General features: G+C 31.8%; 1 protein-coding gene across 1 annotated transcript; it reads left to right on the forward strand.

The window, feature by feature from the left end:
* The first annotated feature begins 663 nt into the window (after positions 1–663).
* LOC111511171 (citron rho-interacting kinase sticky) lies at positions 664–26779 on the forward strand. The gene is made up of 11 exons (XM_074183714.1): positions 664–1419; positions 1482–1715; positions 7544–8209; positions 12429–13226; positions 13557–14123; positions 15560–16204; positions 18901–19262; positions 19429–19695; positions 19756–20054; positions 20174–20795; positions 25969–26779. Exons 1-11 carry the CDS (start codon positions 850–852, stop codon positions 26510–26512), a joined length of 5574 nt encoding a protein of 1857 aa, XP_074039815.1. The 5' UTR covers positions 664–849; the 3' UTR covers positions 26513–26779.
* The last annotated feature ends 953 nt before the right edge of the window (positions 26780–27732 follow it).

Below are 27732 nucleotides of genomic sequence, written 5' to 3' on the forward strand. Positions count from 1 at the left end.
AAATGAAGGAAGTAAGGTATTGATCCATTTTCAGAGCAGTCAAAATATGATGTCACATTTTCTTAAAATTATTGTTTGGTAATACATTTATTAAAACAACGATAAAAATGAAATAAAAACAACAATAAAAATTAATTGGCACTCCGGGGCAACTTCATTGATTCCAGTGGCGCATTTGCTTTTTCAGCTGCAGTAAAACCCGGAAAAACCTGTAGCACCACATCATCTGAAGATCTTGATCTAACAATGTCCTCTCTCTTATAAAACAAAATGTAGTGTGTCCAGAGGCTCTAATAAATTCAATGCATCGCCAGAACACTTCGTGACACGACTATCATCAAACTTAAACCAGTCCGTTTCGTCTTTGACCAAGGCGTAACAATGACCAAATTCAACGCCAGAACCACAGTGAACAATGACTGCATGAATATTATAATAGTGATCTGCTAGGTTGAAATGTTTGGTTGAGTTAAGTAAATAGATACATTTGAAAAATGAACTTAACGGGATAAACACGAATTATCTTAATGGAGTATATGAGTTGTATGATACGGTACAGACTAAGCTTTATTCAAAGCTTCTACAACGTGACTGGAACGTTCCAATAAAGAAGCCATATTTCCCATCTCTAGATACTGAGGTTTCAGTCAGTACTGTCTACTGTCAGTAGTCAAATGTCAGTGAACTGTTTGTTATAAAATTCAAATTTAAACGGTTATTTTATTTATTGAGTTGATAGCATTTGTGTTGTTAGTTTATTCAATGCTTTGAGTTTTGATTTACTTTCAACTTTGTTCTTTCGGTTGCATTATAACATGCCATATTATATTTCATAATTTTTATAACAATATGGAACATTCCAAGGACCCTATTACTGTACGAATTGCACGAATAAATGGCGAAATTACAGGACAAACTGCAGTATTCAATAATACCACTTTACTTGCTAGAGAAACTCTCTTGGATATTCTTCAAGCCTTGTATGAAGAATGTTCTTTAGAAAATTTACAGAAGTATGATACTAACATAGCCAAGTTTGTTGAAAAATACAAAGAAACTGTAAAAGAAATAAAAAAGTTACGTGTCAATATAACAGATTTCGAAATAAAAAATGTGATAGGAAGGGGACATTTTGGAGAAGTTCATTTGGTAAAGGAAAAGCAAACTGGTGATATATATGCTATGAAAACGGTTAGAAAGTTTGAAAATGATTTGAATAGAATGTCCTTTGAGATAGAACGAAATATTATGGCATTCTCAAACTCGCATTGGTTGACTACCCTTCAGTATTCATTTCAAGACAGCACATATTTATTTTTTGTTATGGAATACCACCCAGGAGGAGACCTTTTGGGTCTTTTGTATAGACAAGGAGGAACTTTACCTGAAAGTGCAGCAACTTTTTACATTTCCGAGCTGGTAAGAAATATTCATGGCATTGTTTATAGTTTGAATGATTTGTTTCTGTTTTGCTTCTGAAGGTTTTGGCACTAGAAGATCTTCACCTGATGGGATATATTCATCGAGATATCAAACCAGATAACATTCTACTAGATCGATGTGGACATTTGAAATTAGCAGATTTTGGATCAGCAGCAAAGTTAAATCAAAATGGAGTGATTAATGTAAGTCCTCCTGTGGGTACTCCTGATTATATTGCTCCAGAAGTGTTGCAGTGTTTAGAAAATAAGAATGAAATTTCATCTGGATATGGGGTAAGTCTTATTTTTAATATTTTCACTTTCTGTCGTCCAACCTGTGTTATAAATCACAAGTTGAAAGGTAAGACTTTGTTTGTCCTTAGCTCGCACCAGTTTTGACTTTTGAGAGTTGTCGTTCGAAGGGGGGCGACAGCTGGTTAACGGAAAAACAGATTTTGGCAACAGATTCAGTATTATGGAGAGTCTGTTCTGGTGACCTGTTATCACCAAAATTCCTTTGATCTTCCCTAACACATAACAGAATAGATTGTAGAAGATAATAAAATCCAGACTGGTAGCCAGTGGTAATTGCAATGACAAAGTTATATCTCGAAGACTCAGCAACAACTAAGACTCAATCGTTTTCAAGGTATAACTTTCGTCCTTGCAGTCAATGCACAAAACACTGATGATGTCTGCTCCGATAGTAGGCGAAACTTTTGATTCTTTAGGTTCTATTTGACCATAGCCCAAATTTTTGTCTCTTCAATTGTGACTTCGACCGTGAAATTCTCACAGGATAAATTGTGTATTTAGAAGATGTCATCAAATATAAAACTATAGAAGATGTCATCAATAAAACTAATATATTAATGATTAATGTTTCCTAAAACTGATTTTGGTCAACATCTTAAATAATTGGTAGTCTGACAATTGGACTGTCTGTTAAAAAAAAAATGTTACTCATTATCGAATGAATATAATTTGGGAAAATACTCTGGTTATTCTCAACATTTATTAGGTTTCACTTCCCCAAAATGAAAAAATATTTGATATAAATCAAATATGAAAGCATAATCATTAAATTTGCCATGAATAAAATTCAGATGGAAATTCATTCAACTTGTCAATAACATTTCTAATTATAAATTTTCCCGAAACGAAACATGATTTTCATTTACAATTCATTTTGTTTCAAAATATATAGGCAAAATTTACAATAAGGTATGTTATTACAGATTAATTTTTGTTTTTTTCATTTATTTATTTGTACCGGTTATCCCCATTATATAATATACATAGAGTGAAGTAATAATACAAATACAGTTGGTCAATATATAAACTAGAAATAGTTAAGTACAAGTACAATAAATTGGTATATACAAGTAAATGTTATAATTCTGACTACAGACTACTTTTTAATGTAGATAACGTAATACCAGTAACCTCTAGTTTTCTATCATTTTTCCTTAGAGCGTGTGATCGATAGGAGAATGTATGCCATAGTTGGTAGTATGAAAAGGAATGTGAAGGAGATCAGTATTCCTGAGAGCTCTAGTAGGCACATGTAGATGTATTTTATCTAGGAGTTCAGTGCATATAACAAGAACATTTGTATATAACTTTTGTAGAGAATTTTCTTTTTTCTCAGTGAAATGAGGTTGAGAGCATTTGCAATAAAGTTATAATTATGGTTCTTTCTATGGATGTTCATTTTATATCCACAAAATCTTAAGAATTTATTCCAAACCCATTTAAGGTGGTGCAATAATTCCCATAATATGGTGACCATAAATTTGATCCATATTCTGATCGAGAGATTATGAATGCAAAGTAAATTGTTTTTATGGATTCAACAGATAGGTAATTACAGTTTCGTAAAATGAAACATAATGGTTTTGAAGTGTTAACTGCAATGTGATTTACATGTTAGGAAAAACGTAGCTGCTCATCAATAATAACACCTAAGTCCTTCAATAAAATCACATATGTTAATTGGTTTTCCTTGATAAAGTATGAAGTGTAAAATTACTTATTTGATTCGTAAAAACTGATATAACTACATTTATCAATGTTCATATGCAAATTGTTTTCATTACACCATCTAACCAAGTTGTTCACATCTTTTTGAATTAATTTAGCATCATCCAGTGATCTTATTGGTCTAAAGAGCTTTAAGTCATCTGCAAACATTAAAAAGTGTGTTCTCGAAACGTTTGGCTATATCATTAATGTTGAATAGGAGAGGTGCACACTGAGATTTGAACAACTCTCTATCTGAATTTTTATCAAAAGCAGTAACATTTCTGCACAAATTCAATTATTTGCCCTTTGTTCCTGATTTATTTAAAAACACCATTTGGTTGGCAATTCAACTAAAGAATCTTGATGACTGGTGAACAGTGCTTATATTTCTGTGATAGTTTTGATCAAGTGACATTTGAATCATGAATGATTTGATGATGTACTGCACTATATACTCAAACACGTTAAAAAATAACCTTTTTCCGTTAACCTACGAACGACAACTCTCACGGGGACGACTAACGGGGACGTACCTTTTAACATGTGATTTCTAGCACGGTTCAACGTGTGATTCCTACTTACATCAACTTTAAGGTTTTCTTCATCAATAATAAGGATAAAGAATTGTTAAATTGAGTTATTCACGCACCATTTTCACAGAAATAGAGGTGTATATGTTATAGACATAACAGGGTATATAAAAAAATTTAAATGACGAACGTTTGGAATTGAAAGAGGAAGTTGAAAAATATAAATTTATGTCAAGTGTTACTTATACTCCACAAATAATAGCAGAATATCAATATTAACACAGAACAGGATAATGTTACAAAAAAAAATATTGATCACAATGTTAGTCAACAAATGCACATTCTTTTACGTTAAAGAATCCTTAAAAATTATTTAGTCACCCATAGAACTTTCGTTAAAGTAAAAAAAAATAGAAGTGTGGTGTATGAATGCTTCTGTCGATTTACATTGTGAAAACTTTCTTGTGACAACTTTCTTGGAATATTTCAGTGTAAATTAACTTCATTTATAGGTGTATCCTTTCTTTTGAAGCTGCATAATGATTTGTAAGTTGTAAGTACCTACTTTTCAAATATGTTAGTCTTAAAGTTACCTGTGTGATGATATAAATACATGTAAATCTGTAAGGTGGTCAGTCTGTCCATATAATATTCATCATGTTGAATCAACCAAGCCATGTAATATTAATTTTACTGCCTTCAACGAATTGGAACCTCTTGGGAAAAATTAAAGCACTGGTGTGGGAAAAGTGTTTTAAATCAATACACTTCAAATATTGAACGGAATGATGATTTTGTTGGATCTACAGAAATCACATACCTATCTCAACCAAGTAGCAATACAATGTACTGACGAGAGGTAATACCTTGAACCCGCAGTCTGCAGGAGATCTACTTGAATAATTTCAGCATGGTCATGCCGCTGGATGAACGAGAAACATCTGCGAGACTAGCCTCTATGAGGTATCTTGCATAAAGGTCTGTCTGATATAATTCAATATCCAGCGTGGTATTAGCCGGGGAAGTAGTTGTTTTTCGACAGAGCCTATTGTGTGTGTAGGTAGTTGGGAGAGATTAATGTTATGAAGTTTATTTCGTAATATTTATTTTCTTATAAATATACTTTGCTTTGAATTGTTGAGATCGGTTCATAACATGAAATTTCTGGCTGTTTTCGAAAGTCTGGGAAATAGCAATATGTGCCATGAGAAGTATAAACTGGGATAACTGACTCATTCTGAACAGTTTTTAGGTATTAATTCAGATCATTAGATCATCGTTTGTTGGTTGAAAAAAGTATTTCTACATTTTTTGTGTTTATTAAGTGTATTTTCATTAGATTAACCCTTTCTATACGAGTGCCGTATGTATACGTACGAGTGTCATACAAGTTTAAATGAAAATGGACAGCTTCATGAGTGTCTTACGAATACGGCAAGCTAGACACGTGTAATACTCTGTATTTGCAACATCAGCGGCTGCGCATTTGATAATAATAATAATAATTGTCTTTATTACTTTCAAATAAAGATATACAAAAAAAATAGATCAAAAATACTGATAACTATCCTAAATATCAATGAAAATAAAGGGCAAAGTTTATTTTTATAAAGTGTTGAACACCATCAAAAATATTCTTCCACTTGACCTAAAAACAGAGATGTGTTCTAATTTGATGTAACATTTTAGTTACTCATTGCGAATGCATTTCTCACTGAAAATTATCTATTCCAGAATTGAATCGTAGAAAGGGAAGGAGAAAAAAAAATCAAATATTATTTCAACTTGGAATTGTGTCCTTTGGTGTTCTTTCCCATTAAGTATTGCTATACAACCCGCATATGATTTATGATGACTCATAAGCGATTATCTCAGAGTGGAATTTATTTTTACTATATATACATAATTCTCTACCATTCCGATTTCGGTCGGCTCTAAATAAGTTATAGTTCCTTATATTTATGAAATGATTATCAGTGGTACTGCGTATCACGTTAAAAGATAAGACCTCGTTAGTCCTTAGCTCGCACAACTTTCTCAACTTCTGAGAGTTGTCGTTCGTATAGGGGCGACAGCTGATTAACGGAAAAACAGATTTTAAACAGATTTTTAAACTCATTTCTATACTCTCGTAGGCATCTAGATGCCTGTTGTTAACTTGTCTAACTAATCTTAATGAACTAAAGTCTATGGAATGGTTTTGTTGCAAAGTATGATAGGCGACTGCTGACTTTTCTGGTCTTTCATATTTTAGGTGTGCTAAGTGTTCTTATTTTAATAGATCTTTTAGTCTGTCCATAATATTGGCATCGCAGTTCTTACATTTAATTTCATAAATTCCAGACTTTTCCGAATTCTCGACTTTGTCCTTTGTATTTCCTAAAAGGTTCTGTAGTGTATGACTTGTTTCAAATACCACCTTCATACCTAGTACCTTGAAAATATTTGCAAAGTTCTTTGTGTATTGATGATATGGAACTGAGATATATTTATATTGGTTTCCGTCGTTTCTAAAAATCGAGATTACGTTTATTCCAAACCTAAACTTTTTATTCCTCATAATATAATCTACAATACCCCTCGAGAAACCGTTACTGACTGCTATTTATTTTTCTTTCGTGAACCTCTCATGTGTGAGAGGAGAAGTCAAAAGATGATGCACTAGAAAATCCCTCTCACACATGAAAGGTTCACAACAGAAAAATTGACAATACAGGAAATAGCAGTCAACAACGGTTTCTCGAGGGGAGATACTATAAGGAAGAAAAAGTTTAGGTTAAGAATGAACAAAATCTCGACTTTTAGAAACGACAAAATCCTAGATAAATATATCTCAGTTCGATACCATCAGTACACGAAGAACTTTGGAAAGATTTTCAAGGAACTAGGTATAAAGGTGGTATTTAAAACAAATCATACACTACAGAACCTTTTAGGAAATCCAAAGGACAAAGTCGAGAATACGAAAATGTCTGGAATTTACGAAATTAAATGTAAGGACTGTGATGAAAAATATTATGGACAGTCTAAAAGATTTATTAAAATAAGATATAAGGAATACTTAGCACATCTAAAATATTTTGCAACAAAACCATTCCATAAACATTAGTTCATAAGGATTAGTTCGACAAGTTAACCACAACAGGCATCTAGATGCCTACACGAGAGTGTAGAAATGAGTTAACATAATAATACTATGAATAACGATGGTGGACCAATACCTAATAGTATACTATATAGCTTGTCGAAATAATATTTTTATTATCAAATTTACCTGACATAAGGCCACCTAGTAAAATTAATTCAAGACTAGTAGATAAGGCAACCTAGTAAAATCAATTTAAGACAATTAAGACACAGCTACCTAGCAGAGGTATTTATGATATAAGTAAGGATAACATTATATGTATATTTAGTCTAATCTTCCTCGTGAAGATGATCATTTGGTGATCGAAACACGTGTCGAGGTGTTAAAATAACAGTTTGGTGTTGGGATAACATGATATTCAAACAGTGCATCACAAGTATAAAAAGAAATAATAATATTTTCATTAATTTAATTTTTAGGTTTCTTGTGACTACTGGTCACTGGGTGTACTGGCTTATGAGCTCACAATTGGCAACACTCCATTCACAGGTCAAAATTCCACATCAATATACTCAAAAATAATGAATCATCAAAGTTCTCTGAAATTTCCTCCAGATGTTGTACTCAGCCAAGCATATGTCAGCTTTGTTAAATCATTGATAACAGATGAAAAATCAAGACTGACCACGAACCAAATCAGAAGTCATCCTATTTTCAAGAACACCAATTTTGATACTTTAAGAGACCAGGTACCACCTTTCGTTCCCAAAATTACGTCGGTAGAAGATACTAGTAACTTCAGTGATGTTCAAAGCAAAAAGAAAACACCTAGCATCGAATCTTTTAAAAAACGAATGCAGTTCTCCGGTCGTAATTTGCCATTCATAGGATTCACCTTCACACCTAATCCAAATTGTTACCAGGAACCTTTTGAAAGGAAAGTGGTAACCAAAGACGAGATGATGGAGAATCTTAAAAGTGAGGTAAACATTTTGAGGATGAAGATGGTGAAGAATGATGAGTTTGATAAAGAGAGAGAAGCTTTAGAAAGAAAATTGGAAGAGAAAACAAGGAAATTAGAGAGTATTGAAAATTTGAGAAACCGATTGGAGAGAGATCTGGCTGGTAATATAGCCGAGTGTGGGGTGAGTCTAACTTCTTGAATTATAATACTAATTTCATATTTATTTCAATTTTACTAAAAGTATAGTAACAGTAATTGTAAATGAGTTCATTATTGAGATGCCTATGATATGGCAGGTAGCATTTTCATTAGAAATTTTGTAGCGAATGAATTCCATTTTTAGAAGTTTATCAGTTGATCAGCTGACATCAACATACTCTCTCGCAGTTCTCCAACAACACAATCTTCTAATGTGAATAAAACATTTTCAGACATTTTTTGTGTATGAATTGTTTGAATATTCTACATAAACTTTGTTTGGAAAGGATGAAAATTAGAATAGATTTTTTAAATGGAAACGAAATACAGTGTGGTGACCAGAAGAGTGATTGAGTTGATATTAGTCAATCAACTGGTTCAGTGATCCAATAATTTTTTTCAAGAAGATTTAGTTGTGTAACAGGGTCAGTTTTTCTTTAAAAACAATTGTTTTCTTATAAACGTTTCAAACTTTCGTAAAATCTTCTTCAGGGCTCTGTAACAATTAATTTTCATAAACATACCTCCCACCAAACAAACGTATAATATTTCAATTTCACAAGGAATCATGAATTCTCAATTGAATTACTGAAAAGTATTTTCTTAATGTTGAAAATATTATTTTAAAAACACCAGACAGATATTTAATAAAAATAAAAAAACACTAAAATGATAAAATTATCGAGACAACAGCACTACACAAAGACATGAAAACAAACGAATGACTTTATTCATGATACTGATGAGGTGGTGTCGGTCTTTATCAATGCCAAAAAAAGAGAATAAAAAAATTTGAATTATTTAGGTATTTTACTGATTAAATTAAAATTTGCCGTATTAAGACCATTAACATCCTTTCCAGTGTTAACACTATCGTTTTACAGGATCTGTATCATTTCGCTCAAAAGTCATGGATAAATATGGTTGAACATGTAGAATAGTCGAATGTTCAAAGTCAAAAATGTTTCCATGTTCTCTTTCATGGACACCAAGGACTGTGGGGTTTTTGATATTTAGTTTCTTAGAGTATCTCGTGTGTTCTTAGATATCGTCCAGTTTGACCAACTTAACATTTGGAACAGCTTTCACAGTTTAATTTGTATTATATACTGTGTTGGATTGTATATCTTGCGGTTTTTAGATCATTGCTTTGAGAAAAAAATACTTTCCAACTGTATTTTCATTTGAAAAGGTCACTTTAATATGTTCGTTAATAACTAACGTTTGTTACTAAGTATGTAACTAGTTTTTCAGACAAATTTTCTACATACGTAATATTTGTTGTTGTTGACTCTTGTATTTTGGGAATTATTTTTCAGATGAGGGCTCTTGGAAAATTATATTTACTAGCTAATTCTCGATTAATTGTAGATTTTTGTTATGGAATTCAGTATTAGAAATGAGATATCCTCTTACTGCACCTTCTATTGTTATCTTGAAAAACAAATATCGATATATTCTCCACAAATTGGGACTTGTTGACTTGTTTATTTTGTGGTAATTCATGATCACTTTAATGAAATGAATAAAAACACTGGTCTATTTACCACTAGTTAATTTTATTTACATTACTGGTTTCGGATTTAACCCCGTCCTATAAATTAAATTAACTAGTGGTAATCAGACAAAAGTGTTTTTATTCATGTCATTAAATTATGTTTATTACATGATTACCAAAGTGTCAAATAAATAAATAAATAAATGAATGAATCGCCGGCAGTGGAGCTAAGAGTGACAGCATTTGAAAGTTGCCAAAAAATTAAGTATTTTCACATTGTTTTAAAATTCATGAAATGGTTTTTCAGATCATTTTTATCTAGAAAATAATAATCAGCTATATGGAAGTGAGGGGATCATATCTCAGACACTTGTATCAATTATACAAAAAAAATTCAATCATCAAGTCATTTTATATCTTATAAAATCTATGCAGATGAATTTAAATGATTTTAAAATAATGAAATTCATCGGTCGCAATTTTATCGCGGGTAAGAGCCTTCATAAATATGGATGTTGAGGTGTAACGAACACTTGGTTTGAATCGTATCTTTCAGGTTGGAGTCAAATAGTGAGGACAACGGAACTCTCGGAGAACAGGGCCATTGAATCTGGTGTACCACAGAGTTCTGTGTTAGGCCCTATTCTGTTTCTGCTATATATGAATGACATATCTATGATTAACATATCTGGTAGATTCACTCTATTCGCGGATGATACTACAATATGTGGAAAGAAAAAAACTCAATGGAGGTAAATAAAATAATATCATCCGACTTGAAGAAGGTGAAGAGCTGGTGCGATGCAAATTTACTCTCTCAATGCATCCAAAACGAATATAATATCATTCAAATGTTCGCTTGATAAAATTTCAATAGACGCTGCCATACTACAAAATAAATTAAACAAAAAGTTTCTCGGTGTATTCATTGATAGTAGGCTAAAATTTGATGAACACCTTAAACAACTGAAGAGTAAAATCTCCTCCGGATGTTATGCAGTTAGAGTAGTTTCAAATGAGTTGGGTTTCCTTGTCGCAAAGACCGTTTACCATGCACTTATTGAATCTCGACTACGTTATGGAATACCTTTTTGGGGATCATGCAACAACTGTATTGATATTACAGAAGAGGGCAATAAGACGTCTCTGTAAAGTCAAACCCAGAGAATCGTGCAGGAATTTGTTCTCTGCCAATAAAATGTTAACAGTCATCGCACTATTTATCTTAGAGACGGTTTGCCTTATTTATAAACATAAATCGAAGTTCAACTTTACTTCTACTCCTTATGCTACTAGAAATAGCAATTATACCTTTAGACTTCCCATCCCAACTTCGAATTTAATCAAGGATTCCATATACTATAATGGTGATAAATTCTTCAATCATTTACCATTAGAAATGAGATCTGCAAATTTAAGCAACACTCGTTTCAAAAAGGCGGTGAAGAACCTACTTGTTGACAGACCCGATTAGAGTTTGGAAGAGTATTTTAGCGAATCCTTTTAACAATATATTAGCAATTTATTATTTGTACTACCACTTTATACATGGTGGTATTTTATCTATACATTTTTAAAACTTTTTTTTATATTTACATTTATACATTTTTGGAACTTTTTTATATCTATCATTATTCTTTTTTAGTACTTTTTCTATATTAATATTGTATTTCTTGGACTTTGTCAATAAGATGCAAATCTTCAGACAATAAAGTATATTTTGATTTGATTTGATTTGATTTGAAGTCACCTCTATCATTATGCAGCAAGCTCAGTGCTGACAATCTTTACATTCACGAACATACAGCTGACTGCAATAAAAATAGATGTAGCATAAATAATGCCACTCTATGTTGTGGGTAACAAGCTATTTTAAAAAATCGGTTTTTGTTATTTCTGTGTTTATTTCATTCATGTGTGTTCCCATGAGTAGCAAGAGAAGAGTTGGTCACCTCTGGCAGAGCCCCACATTACCAGAGGTAGGCTGATTACAATGAGGTTTCGCCCAGTTCACCAAGGGGATCTTTCGTAACCGCAAATCACCCTGCGGCAATTCAACTGTCGGCACGATTCCTTACACCTTAGCTTGGGTAGGCTGTTCCACGGTGGCATATTTTGCAAAGGCTTTTGGGGAGTTTTAGTTCCCCTCACCCTACTTATTTCTGCCACTGACCAGGAGTCCGGCGATCCCGTCCATAAGGCCACATTGGCTTCCTGGACAGAGCCTCCAGTTCCCTGGCCGTTCCCCTATCTGCTACCTGGGGACGAGCCCAATAGGTAGCCCAACCCACGGTATTAATTAATGATACTTGAAATTGTTTTTTATTCGTATACGTGACTCACGTACGCAGCTAGTCATTATTGTTTGGTAAAAAATGACCTGAAAAATCAAATGAATTTTGGCGTGGTATAAAAATGCTGGAAGCATATTATTTATAACAACGTTCACCTATTATCCCCGTCAGCTCCACCGCGACTACAGTAGCTGAAGTGTAGAGTGCACAAGTATTAGAGGAAACTATCATTCATATGATTTTCTATTAGTATAAAATAAATTATTCAAATGCACGTAATCTCCCAGGTCATTATAATGTTGGATAATTTCAAATGGACTTAAAATAATGAAAGTTTTTGTTTTGATGAATTTGACTTCTTTTAGATTCAGTATGTGAGTAAAAAAAATTGATTGATATTTCAATTTCAGGCATTGAAAAGAACTTTGGAGTTGGAACGTAAAGATAGATCAGAGTTAGAAAAAAAAGCCATAGATTTGATAAAATCTGCAAAGCTCAAATGGGAAGCAGCAGAAAAAAATAAATTAGAAACTCTTACGTTAGAAATCAGTCAACAGAAAGAAAAAATTATCCAGCTTACAGCAACCAACAACATGCTCACTGAACAAGTACAACATGCTCTGAAGATGGAAGGAAAACATAAGGAATCTTTGGAAAAAGCACAATTTCTAAGCAGACACAGTGTTATAGGTCTCGAATCTCGATTAGAAAAAGTTACTAGTGAGACACAAGACACCATTTCAGAATTAGAAAAACAGCTTTCGGAAGAAATTCGTCAGAAAAAAAAATTGGAAAATAAGATGTCACAAATGAAAATGAAGGAATCATTATTAACTAAAAAAATAGATCAATCTGAAAAAGACTTTGAAAGCTGGAAGAATAAACTAGAAGAAGCAGAGAACATCATAAAGCAGTTCAGTGAGCAAGTCACAGATCTAGAAAATCATATTGAAAAAATTGATGAATATAAACAAGAAATTGCACAGTTACAGGAAAAACTTGACGAATATCAGAAAACTGTTGAAGATGTTGAAAATCATAACACCACTTTGCAGCTGAAAGTTAAACATATGGAAGGCTATAAGATGGAGGTTGAGGAATTGAAGAAAACAATTAGAAATATGCAGAACGACAAGAAGTTCTCAGATATCCAGAACCAGCTGTTGGAGGAAAGGGAAAAGTGCATGTATTTGACAAAACAATTGCAGGTGACTAAAATTTTATCATTAATTGCAAAACTTGAAAGCTGTGAGTACCATGTTAAGAGTAGAAATAAGTTTTATCATAATTATGTAAGTTATTAGGCGATAAAAATATTTTTTTGGTTTTAACTTCAATGTAAGCTTATAAATATCATCAGGAGGATGTTTAAACCAGTTTAATCTCCCTTTTTAAGATGATCACTTGGTGATCGAAACACATGTCGAGGTGTTTAAAAAACGGTTTGGTGTTAGGACTAAAATTCAGTAACATTAATTTCTACACCAAAGGTTCCAAATAGTGCATCACATGTAAACTTATACTTGAATATTTTTCAGGAATTTAAAAATATTGCCACTGAAAATGAAGAGTTGAAGGAACTTCGCACCAAATATTGGAGAATGGAAAAGGAACTGAATAATGCAAAAATTGACAAGCGTATTTTGGAAAGGGAGCTCAAGGATTCTCGCTCAGATGTAAAACTATTGAACGAGAAAATTGAGGGCCTAGAAAAATCTCTTGGTGAATCTAAACATGCTCATGAATTGGCAATTGTAGAACTAAGCAATATAAATGAAAAAATCTCTTTGGAACTCATTAAACTAAAGGGCAGTCATCAAACCTTATTGGAAAAGCTGGATTTTGAAAAGACTAAATATGAAAGTGATAAAATTGCAATTAATGAATTGAAAGATATTATTAAATTAAAGGATGATCAAATAGCTAGATTGAATATTGAGTTAGCTTGCACCGAGAAGGAAAAGTCTGCTGTTGAAAATGAAATAAAAAAAATTGAAAACGAAAACGGTAAACTTTTGAATTCCATTGAAAATTTGCAGAAAGAAAAGAATGAAATTCAAGATAACTTGCAAAGAGCTAACCGAGAAGTTCTCAATAAAAATCTGGTAAAATATAATCTTTATGTAAAATATATCTAGTAGAAAAAGTTAACCAGAAGATACTTTCTGTAATAAGTTTGCATTTTATTTGTTTTACGTTTGTCACGTTTAAAGCGCTTCCACTCTCAACTTTTGAATCGGACAAGATTTCAATTTACATGAAGAGGCATCGTTTGCAATACTTTCTAATAAGAAAGACAATAATATTGCGTCACTCATCACTGAGAGGAAGCTATTTACTATTCTTCAAATAGAAATGGGGTCGTGCAATACCTCGCTTGACATATATTTCAGTTCTTTATCCGAACGTGTTTTTTTTTTTGAAAATCGGTTCAGCCGTTCCTGCCTAATTAGCAGTTTTATTTCATTTTTAGAATCTGCAAACAAACAGTTAATCAATTCTAAAGAAACATTATTCAAAACTCATTCCAGTTTATCTCAATTAAGGTTCAAAATGTTCACCATTCACTTTCTGAAAAAAAAAAACTGAGTTTGTTTACCAATTCATTTCATACATTATGAAATGTTCATGGGGTTATTTTGTTACAAGCATTTTTTTCTATCCAAAAGTACTGAAATGAAATGCGGTTATGTATCATACACTTTAGATGTCATGTATCACCTCAAAAACATCTAGAGGTGTTATATTATGTGATCTAGGAGGCCATTCTAAGGCCCCACTATGTGGTGCCTCCTCATTACGACAAGCTTATTTAAAAATAGCTAGTTGTTGACAATTATCTAAACAGATATATCGGCAAACATGATTCTATATGTGAGCTCTATTCCAGGGCTCATGTATAGAATAAGAGATGCTGTTGACAAATTAATTAGTCCAGAAACATTCCAAAATACAAGAAATGAATTCGTAAACAAACTTCACGTTCTTCTCAATGATACCTGAGAGGAGTAGTGGGAATGAGAACAGCAATAAAAGTGATTCTAAAACTAAAAATTGACTGAAATACAAGTCAAAATGTTGGCAATTTTGAAAATTTTGGATTTAGTTTCATTGCCGTCTTTATTCCCAGTACCTTTCTAAATGAAGTTTATGATTAACAGGAAGTGAATGGTACACATTTTGAATATGTATTAATAAACTAGACTGGCTTTTGAATACTCTTTTTCTTGAAAATATGATATTAATCTCTGTTTGCGGATAAATATAACACCACTAATGTCTCAGGAATGACTGAGTCAATTTCTAACAGCATTGGATAAAAAATTGAAGTACCTAGCAAATGAGGTATACAAGAACCTCCTTGCTATCGCCCTATCAACAACCCTTGTGTCTTTCTCATCAAAAAGGGCTGAAACCTAAATCTTTTTACTAAAATTTTGTCCTGTTCAAGAGTTGACAGAGGAAGCCTTTTTATGTTCATTTTATTCACTGCCATATTTTATGATTTTTCATTATTAGTTTAATCGTATATTTTTTCTAGAATTTAGAAGCTTTGCGAGAAGCATGCACTGTATTAGAGAACCAATTAATAGCATTTGAAGAAATCAAAACTTCATTTGAAACCAAACAGGCTGCTCTGAATAGTAACACAGAAAAACTAATAAGTGACTTGTGCAAATCCAAACAAGAGATACAAGTGGCAAAAAAAGCAGTCAACGAAGAAAAATCTCTCAGACTACTCGCTGAAACCAAAGTTAAGAGGTTGAGTGAGGATGTTGAATGTTTGCAGAAAGAATGTGCATCATATAAGAAACAGTGTATTGATTATAAACAGTTTTGCAGCAATCTCTCTGAGGAACTAACTGTAGCCGAAGAAAAAATAACAGACCTGGAAGTTACTGCTAAAGCTTATGAACGCCATATGGATGAGTTGAAGTCCGAAAACAGACATATCAAACAAGAACTATCCGATATTATTACCCAATTCAACAAAGGAAAAGAGTCCAACTACAAACTTAAACATCAACTCAGTGATACAAGAGACGAAATGGTAATGTTCAAGCAGAAGATGAATGAATTAGAACGGATTCTGAATGAGAAAAGCCATTACTATAAGGAGAGAGAAATGAAGTCAGATGCAACTATCAAGCAGCAGATCAAGTTGATTGACTTTTTGCAATCTAAAGTGAGTTAACTTTTTGAAATAGATACAGTTCTACTGAACCGGAAATATACCAAAACAAAAACTTTTCATGTGGCTATTGATCACTTGAAATTTTAATCTTACACATAGTTTCAGAATCACTGTTTCTGTGGTACAAACTTTATGAACATAAAGGAAATAATTACAATAACAAGATGGGCCGATGAATGTCCCAAAGGGGCAACATGACGAGAATAAATATTTTTTATTGTGAAAGTCATTTAATGCATAATGAATTTTCTTTTAAAGAAAGGATGAGTAAAATCAGTATCATTTCAAGTTGGAATCAACATAATACATTCAAATAGTGCAATTGTTATTGCATATGCATTTTCAAAATAGGGTTGTGTCAACTTGAAAATTGAATGAAATTTGCTAAAAAAATAAAATTCTAAAACCAAGAAAGAAATATTAGGAATTAATAATATAACATAACTTTGTAAAAGGTTGATATGCCAAACACAAGTGCTTTAAATAATGGAATGACCATTCCCATCAGTTTTTTTCCTCTTTCCATTCCGTCTCAATCAATGAAATCTTCAGCACAGTAGAATAATACAACCAGTAGACTATCTCACCACGTGATCCGCCCGAGTTGTCGGGGACCTTCAACCGCTCTTAGGATGAGATTCTCATCCAACATGTTCAGTGCTGTAGTATCGAAGGATTTGACAGTACCACAGACATCAGATTAGTTATAATAATCAGTAGGAAATTGATATTGTGTTTAGTTCATTTGCTGTTGTTATTATTGTTTTTAGTTTTTGTAGTAATAAGTAATTTACCATAAAATATTCTATAATATCCTTGAATTTCGTTTTTATATGAGCGCAAACCTATGGTAAAAAAAAGAAATTGGCTCCACACTTCGTTTCGAGGTCACAGAACTTTTTGAATTTATGAATGAAAGTAGTGGGAGTGGACTTACTGGTATGTCTTTAGTATGGAGTGGAACGTGAAATCAAATATTATTTGTGAAAGTGTTTGTCAAAATAATTTATTCTGTCCGTGCCATTCTTGACATGAGTAATTCTGGTGCTTCTACTGATTCAGTTTGAACCCCTCAAAAAATATCATTTTTGACTACAGTTGTCATTAGCCTCATGTTCTTAAGTATGAAGCAATTTTTCTCAACTTTTATTTTAGTCCCCAATTACCTTGAATTGTTTACGAATCAATCTGAAATATCTGAATATCACTGGAGTTTTTGCCGAACACCAAATCGTTATTTTTAACACCTCGACACGTGTTTCAATCACTAAGTGATCATCTTCAAGAGGAAGATTAAACCGAGATGAGTTTAACCTTCCTCTTGAAGATAATCACTTGGTTATCGAAACACGTGTCGAGGTATTAAAAATAACGATTTAGTGTTGGGCAAAAACTCCAGTAATATTCATTACTACACCAAAGGTTGCAAACAGTGCAACACAAGTACTGAAATATCTGATTTATATAAGATTAAAAATCAGTACCTTGAGTTGTTTCTCTAACTTTTTTGTTAATGAAATAATCAACATTTAAAAGGCAATCGGAATCAAAGAGTTTAAGTATATTTTTTTCAACACTCTTCACATGTTCTATCAGTCAATACCTTTTGTCGTAATTGAAAAAAATTCTTTGAATTCAGCTAGAATTCTTTTTTTATTCTTCTTGTCTATTTGTCAACTTGCGTGTTAGTCCTTTTTTTGTCCTACTTTTTGAGTAAGAAAAATATCTGTTGGGTAAAACATATATTTTTCGCCAAAAACCGGATTCTTTTAGGTTAAATTCCATTGAAAATGTAAATCCCCCCCTTTCAATTTTCAAATTCATCCTAAGCTTTATTTTCATCACAAAATATTAAAATCCAAATCAAACATCATAATAATGCCCTCATTTGATAACGTGATAAGTGGAAAAACAAATGCCAAACAATGGGTATTGTCACCATCGATAGATGGTAATCCAAATAGGCAATTATTTCCAATCCATACACATGCCTCCATTGCCGCGAAATTGAACATCTTCTGTCTGAAAGACTGAAAATATTCTAATGAGTTTCTACATCTTTCTTCCTACAAGGGTTATTGGCAAATAGTTTTTTCTTCTGAAGGCATTCCATTTCCATATGGTATTCCCTATATTTCATGTGGAACCAGAATTTCAGTTTGTGTGGTAACTTTTTAGAAAGCCAACATATTCAGTTTACTTTAATCTGGATCAACTAATCCATCATTTTGTAATTCAAAATTTGTTTTAATACTTCTGTAAGATTCACTGGTTGTCTCATATAGAGGTAATAATAAAAATTTTATATATTTTCAAGAGGTTTTATATACGAGTCATTGTATACTTGAAAAAAAAATTGAATTTTACAAAAATTCATTCCATTTCAACATAGTTTTTCTATCTATTGAATATTGAACTTAATTTTTTTATCAAGTCCAATTCTGGACAACTGAAAAATTATTTCAAATAAACAAAGTAGAATTTTTTTTGAACAAATATATATTCAGTGAATTAAGGAAAATATTTTTCAAATTATTTTTACACTGCAACATGTATAAAAAGATTTGAAATAAAGTTTGGCACCTAGAGAGTATTTTTAGTCTACAGAGGCTTCCTAACACTTGAACATTTTTATAATTTGTTTTCACAAATGGAATTAAAAATATAAATTTATTTTGGTATTTTAGATAGATGAACAAAACAATAAAAAAAGAACATTTACGAATGTCCTTTTTGGTAATTCAAAAAAGGAAAATCAACCACCTATATCACTTGTAATGAACTACAAAGATTTAGAATCACAGCTTCTCAAAGAAAAGAAAACAAATAAGGAATTACAAGAAGAAATTTTCAAATTAAAAGCAATTGTCGTCACACAAGAACAAACTATACCTTCAGAAAAAATCAAAGTGTTGAAGCAGAATCCAGAAATCATGTCACCCAAAAGTAAAGTAGCTATACAGCAGATTGTGAATTCTCCAAGTAAACAAAAAAACGATTTTTACAGACGAAATTCCGTACAAAGAATGCACCATAATATACCCCACAGGTAAGTTACAGATATTCTAATCTTTCTAATACACAAACATTTTTCATTTGATCATTTGGCTTCATTTTATAAAGCTTTCACTTATGCCTTCTATGACTCTGGTAATAGTAACAAATAATCTTTTACAGTAGTAGTAGTCTGGTCATTGATTAAAATTCATTTTTAGATTTGATACAAAGTATTGCAAATCTTCTACTATATGTGCAGCATGCTCACAACAAGTTTCACTGGGTAGGAGTTTTATTGCCTGTTCTGATTGTAACGTTCAAGCTCATACAAATTGCAAAAGGTTGATTCCAAATACTTGTGGTTTACCGAAGGTGTTTGCGAAACACTATAAAGACAGCCTTAAACCAAAAACTGAAGAAAACCATGTTCAAACACCAAATAAGGAAGAAGTAGTCAATGTTGAAGGCTGGGTGAAGATTTTAGGGTAAGGGTTTTTATTGAAGCAAATTGCTTTTTAGAAAATATACCAAAATGACTTTTTTAGAAAAATGAACACTTGGGAAAAACATTATGCTGTTCTTACGGACAGTTCTATAAATATTTACACAGACCTTCCGAAAGAAAACAATTCTACTCTGCTAGAAACATTTCCATTGAAACCAGCCAACAGCCACGGAAAAGTCATTTCAGAGCCCCTACCTTCAGAAATTGGGGTTGCTGTAGCTAATAGTGATCTGGCCTTCATCTTAAAAGTAGAAGTGGCGCCTGATACTACCTGTTGGCCTCCCAATTGCCTAATTATTCTCACTTTGTCTGCTCAAGATAAAGACAAATGGTTTTTGGGTAAATATATAGTATTTTTGTATGCTTAATAACACTTACATTCAAACCATTATTATTTGAAGACAAATATGTTTATTTTCTATTTGAAATATTTATGGTAAATTTATATTCTTTTTCAGCCTTGCAGAAAATATATAATGATGATAACAAACCAAAATTTGAGAAAATCCTCACTATTGAAGAAGACATGCAAGTGGTCAGTCTGGTAGACTTGACAGAAACTATCAAAATAATAGGCACTGAACAAGGCCTATATTCTTATTTCGAGAAAAACTTGGTTCATATCGATGGTTTGAAGGAAGTCCATCATATCTCAATCATGTCTTCTACTAACTGTGTTTTGATGATTGTCAATGAAAAGAGAACACTAATTGTCTGTGATATCAATCATTTGATCAATCTAGCACAGTGTGCTCAGTGCTCGAAACCGAAACTCAACTATAAAGATGTGGATATCTCAGGATTAAACGGTTTCCACATACTTCAGGTCTCAAGTTTCACCAGTCAATTGAAGATATGTGTCGCCACTGCCAAACAGCTGGTAGTTCTCAGTTATGAATCAGATATTGAAGAATTTGTGCCTGCTAGGATACTAGATACTGCAGAACCTGTTAGTTGTGCTTTGTTCACTGAAAATAGTCTCATCGTTGGGGCAGATAAATTTTTTGAAATTGATTTGGTGACATTTAGAGCTGAAGAATTTTTGGATGCAAGCGATATAAGATTGAAGCAGGCAGAAAGGTATGATTTCAACTTAAACCCAACTAACATTTTTAAAGTCATTAGCCAGTAATCCTGTTACTCCATTCTAAGTGGTATTTCATAATATAGTTGTTATCCATTTATTTCAACCTTTTGAAGGTTTAAGGAGGTACTTTTTTATCGTATTTGAAAACATTATCTTTTTTTACTGACTTCTGAAACTCTCAGTCATATTGTGACCATTGCAACAGTGCAAGTTTCATTAAAATTAGTCCAATGGTTTTCAAGATTTGAATACATAAGTATAAATGTGAAGGCCTGTCAAAGAGAAACTATATTAAAACCTTGGTCAAATTCTAGTTCATGTAAGAAAAAAATTAAAATGGGCAAACCAAACTGGTCTCATGGTACGAATGCGCGGCGAGAAGTAAAAAATTTATAATAATGCCAGACCGGCTAATACAGCTACCGAAGTGGAATATCATTGCTCAATTTTTATTGAAAGTAACAAACTTCTGTAAACATTCATAAAAAAATATTACTAATTTTCGCAAAAAAAACATACGTTTTAATTTAAAAAATCTACAAATGCTTATAACAAATTCTTTGAATAGCTACTTATTATAAACAGATATAGTTTTTCCAGTTTTCACTTCAAAATAAGAATATGTAATAAAAAGTGGTAAAAAAAATTATTAGACTTCAAAACGGTAATAACTCAAAATTAAGAAATAATATTTTTGTATACAATATGTCCAAGATAAGAAGGACCAACATGGGAAACCGTAAGTGATACAAAGTGATTCTTTTCTCCAGCCCATATAAATATTAAAATTGGTGGTTTGGCGGAGATGAAACTTCAGGAAAAAATCTGTAAGTGCCATCTTGTACAGCTTGAAAAGTGGTATCAAATGAAAGAGTTTGCTGAGAAGAATACGAAAATTAACATGACTCACCCTGAATCCAATATGGCGGACTACTTTTTTTTATCCCCATTATATTAGTATCAAATCAAAGGGTTTACTGAAATGAATACGACAACTAACATGACTTCACTTTAAATCTAATGTGGCGGACCTCCCAAGATGCAGACTTAATATTTTATGCGCTCTCATGATATAGGATCAAATGAAAGGATTTGTTTAAAAGAATATGAACAGTAACATGACGTCAGTGGTAATTCAATATGGCAGACACCCAAAGATGTGAACTGTTTTTTTATGCACCCTCGTGATGTGTATATCAAATGAGGGTGTTCCAAGGGGTAATCATTCAAAATGGTATGGCCACCATACCAATTTTAATGATTAATAATTTGGCAAAGTTTAGGAATAGTTTAGTAGTGTCCGAACAAATATCCAGTGATAACTAAAAAATAAAAATAAATTGATGGTCAAAACATTTTTCATTTTGTTTTTATGAAATAGGTAAATCTCGCGACAATCTATTCTTCATAGGAAAGCTTCACAATTTAATATATGATAGAGTATCGATATGAAATTTCTCTTATATAGAATAATATAATCCGCAATGAAATGAAAGAAATAACTGCTTCGTCAGTTCTGTAACAAAGGCTTAGATAACAAAATGAATAGGAAAAAGTGATTTTCGTATAATTCAATGTCCATATGAAATTAGTTTTTCGAAAGTACTTTTTCATGTAACTCGATGCTCATTTGATAGTATTTGTTTCCAAGGGGCTTTTCTTCCAGTGTGAATCTAAAAATAACTTCTATGCATGATCCTCACATTTTTGACAAGAGTTTAATTTGATCTTGATTGCTGTCTTTCTTCCTTTCTTCGAAAATATTATACGTGTTTTCTATTTGTACTTATTCTGTATCCATTTTGTGTTTTACTTTCAACTGCAGAAAGTTTAAAATTCAACCAGACATATTAAAATATTTTCATAAAAGATGTTTATGTGACATCTTGTGATTTGTGATTGAGCATGAATGAAAATGAAAGTTTAATTTTGATGCATTGGGAAACAAAAATCAAGTATAGACAACCGCCTGCCTGCAAAATGTGATTTTCTTTAAATTCCTGTAATTTCCTATTTTCGGCAAAATAAGATATTTGACTTATTGGCTTTATATTCAGAAACAAAACTGACTATAATAATGGTAACTATATATAAAACAAAACAATCTCAACTTCTCAGTGCTAGGTGAATATGAAAGACTAAGTGGAATGTTGCAGAATTAGACGATGACGAGTGGTTACAAGACTTTATGTTTCTGACTGATTTCATGTAACATTTGCAAACATTGAATTCACAAATGCAGGGGAAAGATACCTCTCAAAGTGTTTATTTATTTTTCAAACTAAATTACAATTTTTCCAATAATACATTAAAAACAAAACATTCCAAAATTCCAAAATAGATTTCAAGACTTGAAATATTTTAAACAGTCTCTTGATGTTTTTCTGAATCCTTTTGAAATCAACATAATTCAAGGTGAGTTCATTATTTCCACTATAATTATGACCCAAATTAATAGAGATGCAAGAAGATCAAGCTCTGCAATTAAAAATAAGTGGATGTCGATTATTGAATTTTGGAAATTTATATTAGAATCTAAGTATCCTGAATCAAAAAAGACTGCTTGTCGAATTATTTCAGTAGGGAATACCCTATTATGAATTGCTTGAAACTCACAATTTTTGTAGTCTCGAGGTAAGGCGTAAATATTATTCTTTTTTTTTTATTCAAAATCATAAAAAATATTATTTACCTGCTCTCAATGAGCCTTTTTCCTGAGAATAGTACAGCGAACGTGTCACGAGAGGCAGCACTAGTAGTAGGGACAAACATAAATATGTAAAACAGTGTTATTTACGTAATATTAATTTATTATTTAAAAATATAAATCTGATATAAAAAATTATTTTGTGCTAGTATAATGCCAACAAAGCATTGCTGTTTTGCGAATTGTACGTCGGATAATCGATATCCGGAAGAAAACGTGTTTTTGATACCATTTATAAAACCTCATATTAATGAGGTTAGATGTAAGAAATGGATATATGCTTCGAGGAGAGGGGATTCAACAGTGCAAAAAATAAATATGTATGCTCTAAACATGAAATGAATAGTACATTTTTCATAGTTAATTACCATTGATTAGAATGAGATGTAACCTCAATCGTTTATTAAATTATATTCATTCATTATATTCAATGGAATTTATTTCATTACCATCTATATTTGATTCATATTTCACTCGGAAATAAATCTGAAATTCATAATTATTTTAAATTTCTTTTATTACCTACAGTTTGAATCTACCGCTACTCTTTTACTAGAGTCTGTATATTAACTTGTCTATTAATTCACTTTTTTTCCAGTTACTTTCAAATTACGGCATGCAAGCCAACGTTTTAATGTTACAACATTGTTATCCTTTACAGTTACAAATTTTAGTTTTGCTCCAGGAACATTTTCTTCTGTTAAAAACATTCTTTTTTAATTGTATTTTACCATATGTTTATATGAGGATTAGGCAGTGTTTGTCCCTACCGAACTACTAGCGCTGCTAGTGAGTGATTTTTCGTACTTCAGGAAAAAGGTTCATTGTTACTTATGTTGAATTTTTGGGTCCCTAGACGGTCATCTAGGAATAGTGTCACCTTTTATCTCAACACTCCGCGAACAAATATAATGAAAAAAATTCCTAATTTATACAATGTGCGATACCTCCTAATTCTGTTAGCCATGTCCTAGATATATTCAACTGCCAGATTATACAAATCAAGACATTTCTTAGCTAACCGACAGTTCTGTTTTTAATTTTTTTTTCCTTATTCTGTAATTGGGTTCATCCTGTAGAATAGTGTATGAAATAAATAAATATTCGGAACAACATACCTAAATAAATCATTTTATTCCACTTCAAAATTCGTGAAATCCAAGCACCGATCTATATCAACTAACCAGCATCTCAAAGAATTACTGAGAAGTGCTGTCACCGATTATTCACAAAATTTTGAAAAATTATCAAGGGAGTAAAATGAATGTTTTTAATCTTCATTATTTAACTTCAATACACATATTTTGTACTTTCATTTATGCTTTAAATAAATATAATGTCTAATTTTTTTTACCTTTTTTACATAATTTTTAAATACGTTTGTATTTGCGGCTCGGAAAAATTTTCAAGTTTTGAGAAATGGCTCAGACTCTCAAGGGGGTTGGCCACCCCTGGTGTAGAATACAAAATTCTCTGTCGATCAGTAAATATCGTGACACAGTAGAATAAATATTTATTTAGATATGGAGCTACAAAAACACATGACATTAAAACGGACAAAACTTTGAAACAACCCAATAGGATCAAGATCGTTGAAGGGCATCTCAAGAAAATTATTTGACTGGCCCAGAAAAATGTTCCGACAATTTGTAAGGGTTGAGAATGAAAATCTGGAATTTGATCTAAATTATATCCAAGCTGAGCTGGGATTTACAAATATCAGATGGATTTTCAACACTCTTTTAGCTCCGCATACTGAAGAGTTGGGAAAGTATGTTCAAACAATTGTTTCACCACCTATTAAAAAGCAACACCCCACAGAAGACTTTGTTACAATGGTCCTACTGGAAGCAGATTGCATCAATTCATGAACAATCACACTTTTCTTAAAATGATGCTAGAAGCCTCAACCCCCATGCACTTTCTTATTGGTTCTGCAAACTCTGAGACTACATCAAGCGCACATACTAAAACAGACTTTTTTATTGGGAAATTCTGGGGTTGAGGGGGCGGTAGACTCTTAACAAAAAGTTTTGCTTGCTATAACGGGAACTTCAGGGAAGTTTTGAAGGATTTTTTTATGAGAGAGCCTATTAAAATTCATCAGAGTACTATCAAGATACTTTTTGATTCGGCTTATGTCTGACTCTCAATACATTCTAAGTAATCAATATTGGAAATTTTCAAAATAGATTCTTATTGGCTATTTTCGTAAAGTGTTCAGTATCTACTTGAAAATTTTATTCAACACACTAGCAATGTATATTATTTTATAGTGTATAGTTTTACCTGACTAAGTAGCAATAGCTAATATGTGTAATTTTGTGTTTTTAATTATTTTAACCAAGCTTTGTCAATAAAAAATGCATATTTTGACTATGACTTGAATCTTGATATTTTCCATATTTCTAATTTCAAATTAGCTGTTCAAGATTTCTAACCGTTTTGATATTTTTCAGGTGTTATAAAATGGGATCTTTTCCTCTTGCAATCATACAGATTTGTAAGAATCCAAAGGAATACCTCTTGTGTTTTAGTGAATTTTCTGTATTTGTTGATGAATTCGGTCGATCAACAAGGTCTACGGAAATAAAGTCGAATCATCTACCAGTTGCTTTCCACTTCACTCGACCATACTTATTCACTGCTCAGTTTGCCGCAATTGAAATTTTGAAAATAACAGAAGACACTTGTAACAACATAAGTGATAGCGAGTCGACAAATAACTTGGATACATTCAGACTGGAAATGGATAAATACCGTTATATTGGATACAACAAAAAGGGCATATTTATAGTTTTGGGGACAGAAATCAAGTTTATTGATGCAAAAAAAATTGTTGAACTAGATAATAGTTCTGTTTTAACAGAAACGACTGATAATTGTTCTGACAGATTTAGTTTTAGTAGTTCAATGGTACAAAGTCTTGATGGACATTTAAGTGACACTGAAAATGTTGAGGACCATCAACGAAAAGTAAGATTTTCACAAACAGATTTGTAAATTTTTTTGGAAATTTAAAAACGAAAATGTGACTCGTCATATTTACTTTTAAATGAATATGTGAATCTATTTTAGTATATTTTTAAAATGTTTAACCTCAACTGCACTTTGTAAGATTTGTTTCCTATTTATTTTGTACTTAAGCTTGCAGATCTCCAAAGCCCTTGCCTAGTTTTATTTCAATTTTTGTATAAGTTTGACTTTGTTGCTGTGAAGTATTTTTATTACTGTTTATTGAACTCGTTTACAAATAAAATTTTCAACAAACTAGCTTTCTGTCATTAAAAAACACGAGCAATGAATTAATGAATGTAAATCTCTCTGAACTAAAATTAGTGACTGTTTGATGAATAGGGAAAGAAAGTAATTTTTGTGGAGGAAAGTAGTGGTTAATGTTTTTTTTTTGTATTTTCAATGAGCTCAGTCTTTAAAAAAGTTAAATTTTATTGAATGCTGCAAATAAACTGAACCGATTCCCCATTGACATTGTAACTGCAATGTCTGAATTGATACAAACTGCCACAAATTGGACCCGTGATAATGAGTTGTGTTTGATTCGGCAATATGTTTTCAACTTTTCATTCAGTTACAATTAACAATTTTCATAATACTTTTTAATATGCTAATTGTTATAATAATAACTTACTTGAGATGAACTGTTTGGAACCTTTGGTGTAGTAATTAATATTACTGGACTTGATAGTAACTTGTTGACAAAGTGTGACCAGTAGGGTTCAAAAATTTTGTTACACAACTCAATAATAAAAAATATAAATAATGAAAGGGATTTAATAAATTACCAAGTAAAAACATACAATACAATTAAATGTACCATAATATTAATTAAAATTAAAACTCCTTTGAAAATAACTAAAAAATAATAATTTAAATATCCCTCTAGACTATAACAGAGTCTATCAACAAGATTTTTTTTCCAATCTTTCCAAAGAATGTGTTAGACGAGTTTGCAACTCTTATGTTTACTGGCAGACGATTATATATTTTAGCCCCATTGTATAATATCGAATCCCTAGACATAAATGTTCTGCTTTTGAAAACTCTATGGATAATCTTTTGTTCAAACAAAGTAGATAATTAACTTTGATCACAGATCAAAATTTCGCGAGCTCTGTAACTTCCTTGGCTTGGACATGCATTGTAATACGTGATACTATCTAATTTTAAAGATTGTGACGTAGTATATCATTATTTTCTGAACA

Source organism: Leptinotarsa decemlineata, unplaced genomic scaffold, assembly GCF_025532065.1.
Source record: "Leptinotarsa decemlineata unplaced genomic scaffold, Ldec_3_MD MMD2_tig00026340_RagTag_RagTag, whole genome shotgun sequence".
In the NCBI taxonomy this organism is placed as follows: Eukaryota; Metazoa; Arthropoda; class Insecta; order Coleoptera; family Chrysomelidae; genus Leptinotarsa; species Leptinotarsa decemlineata.

Excerpts from the sequence above, each read along its gene's own strand:
- LOC111511171 (XM_074183714.1), top strand. The coding sequence starts at position 850 with ATGGAACATTCCAAGGACCCTATTACTGTACGAATTGCACGAATAAAT. Across the intron at positions 1,420-1,481 it reads CTTTTTACATTTCCGAGCTG|GTTTTGGCACTAGAAGATCT; the intron begins GTAAGAAATATT and ends TTGCTTCTGAAG. Across the intron at positions 16,205-18,900 it reads TTGACTTTTTGCAATCTAAA|ATAGATGAACAAAACAATAA; the intron begins GTGAGTTAACTT and ends TTGGTATTTTAG.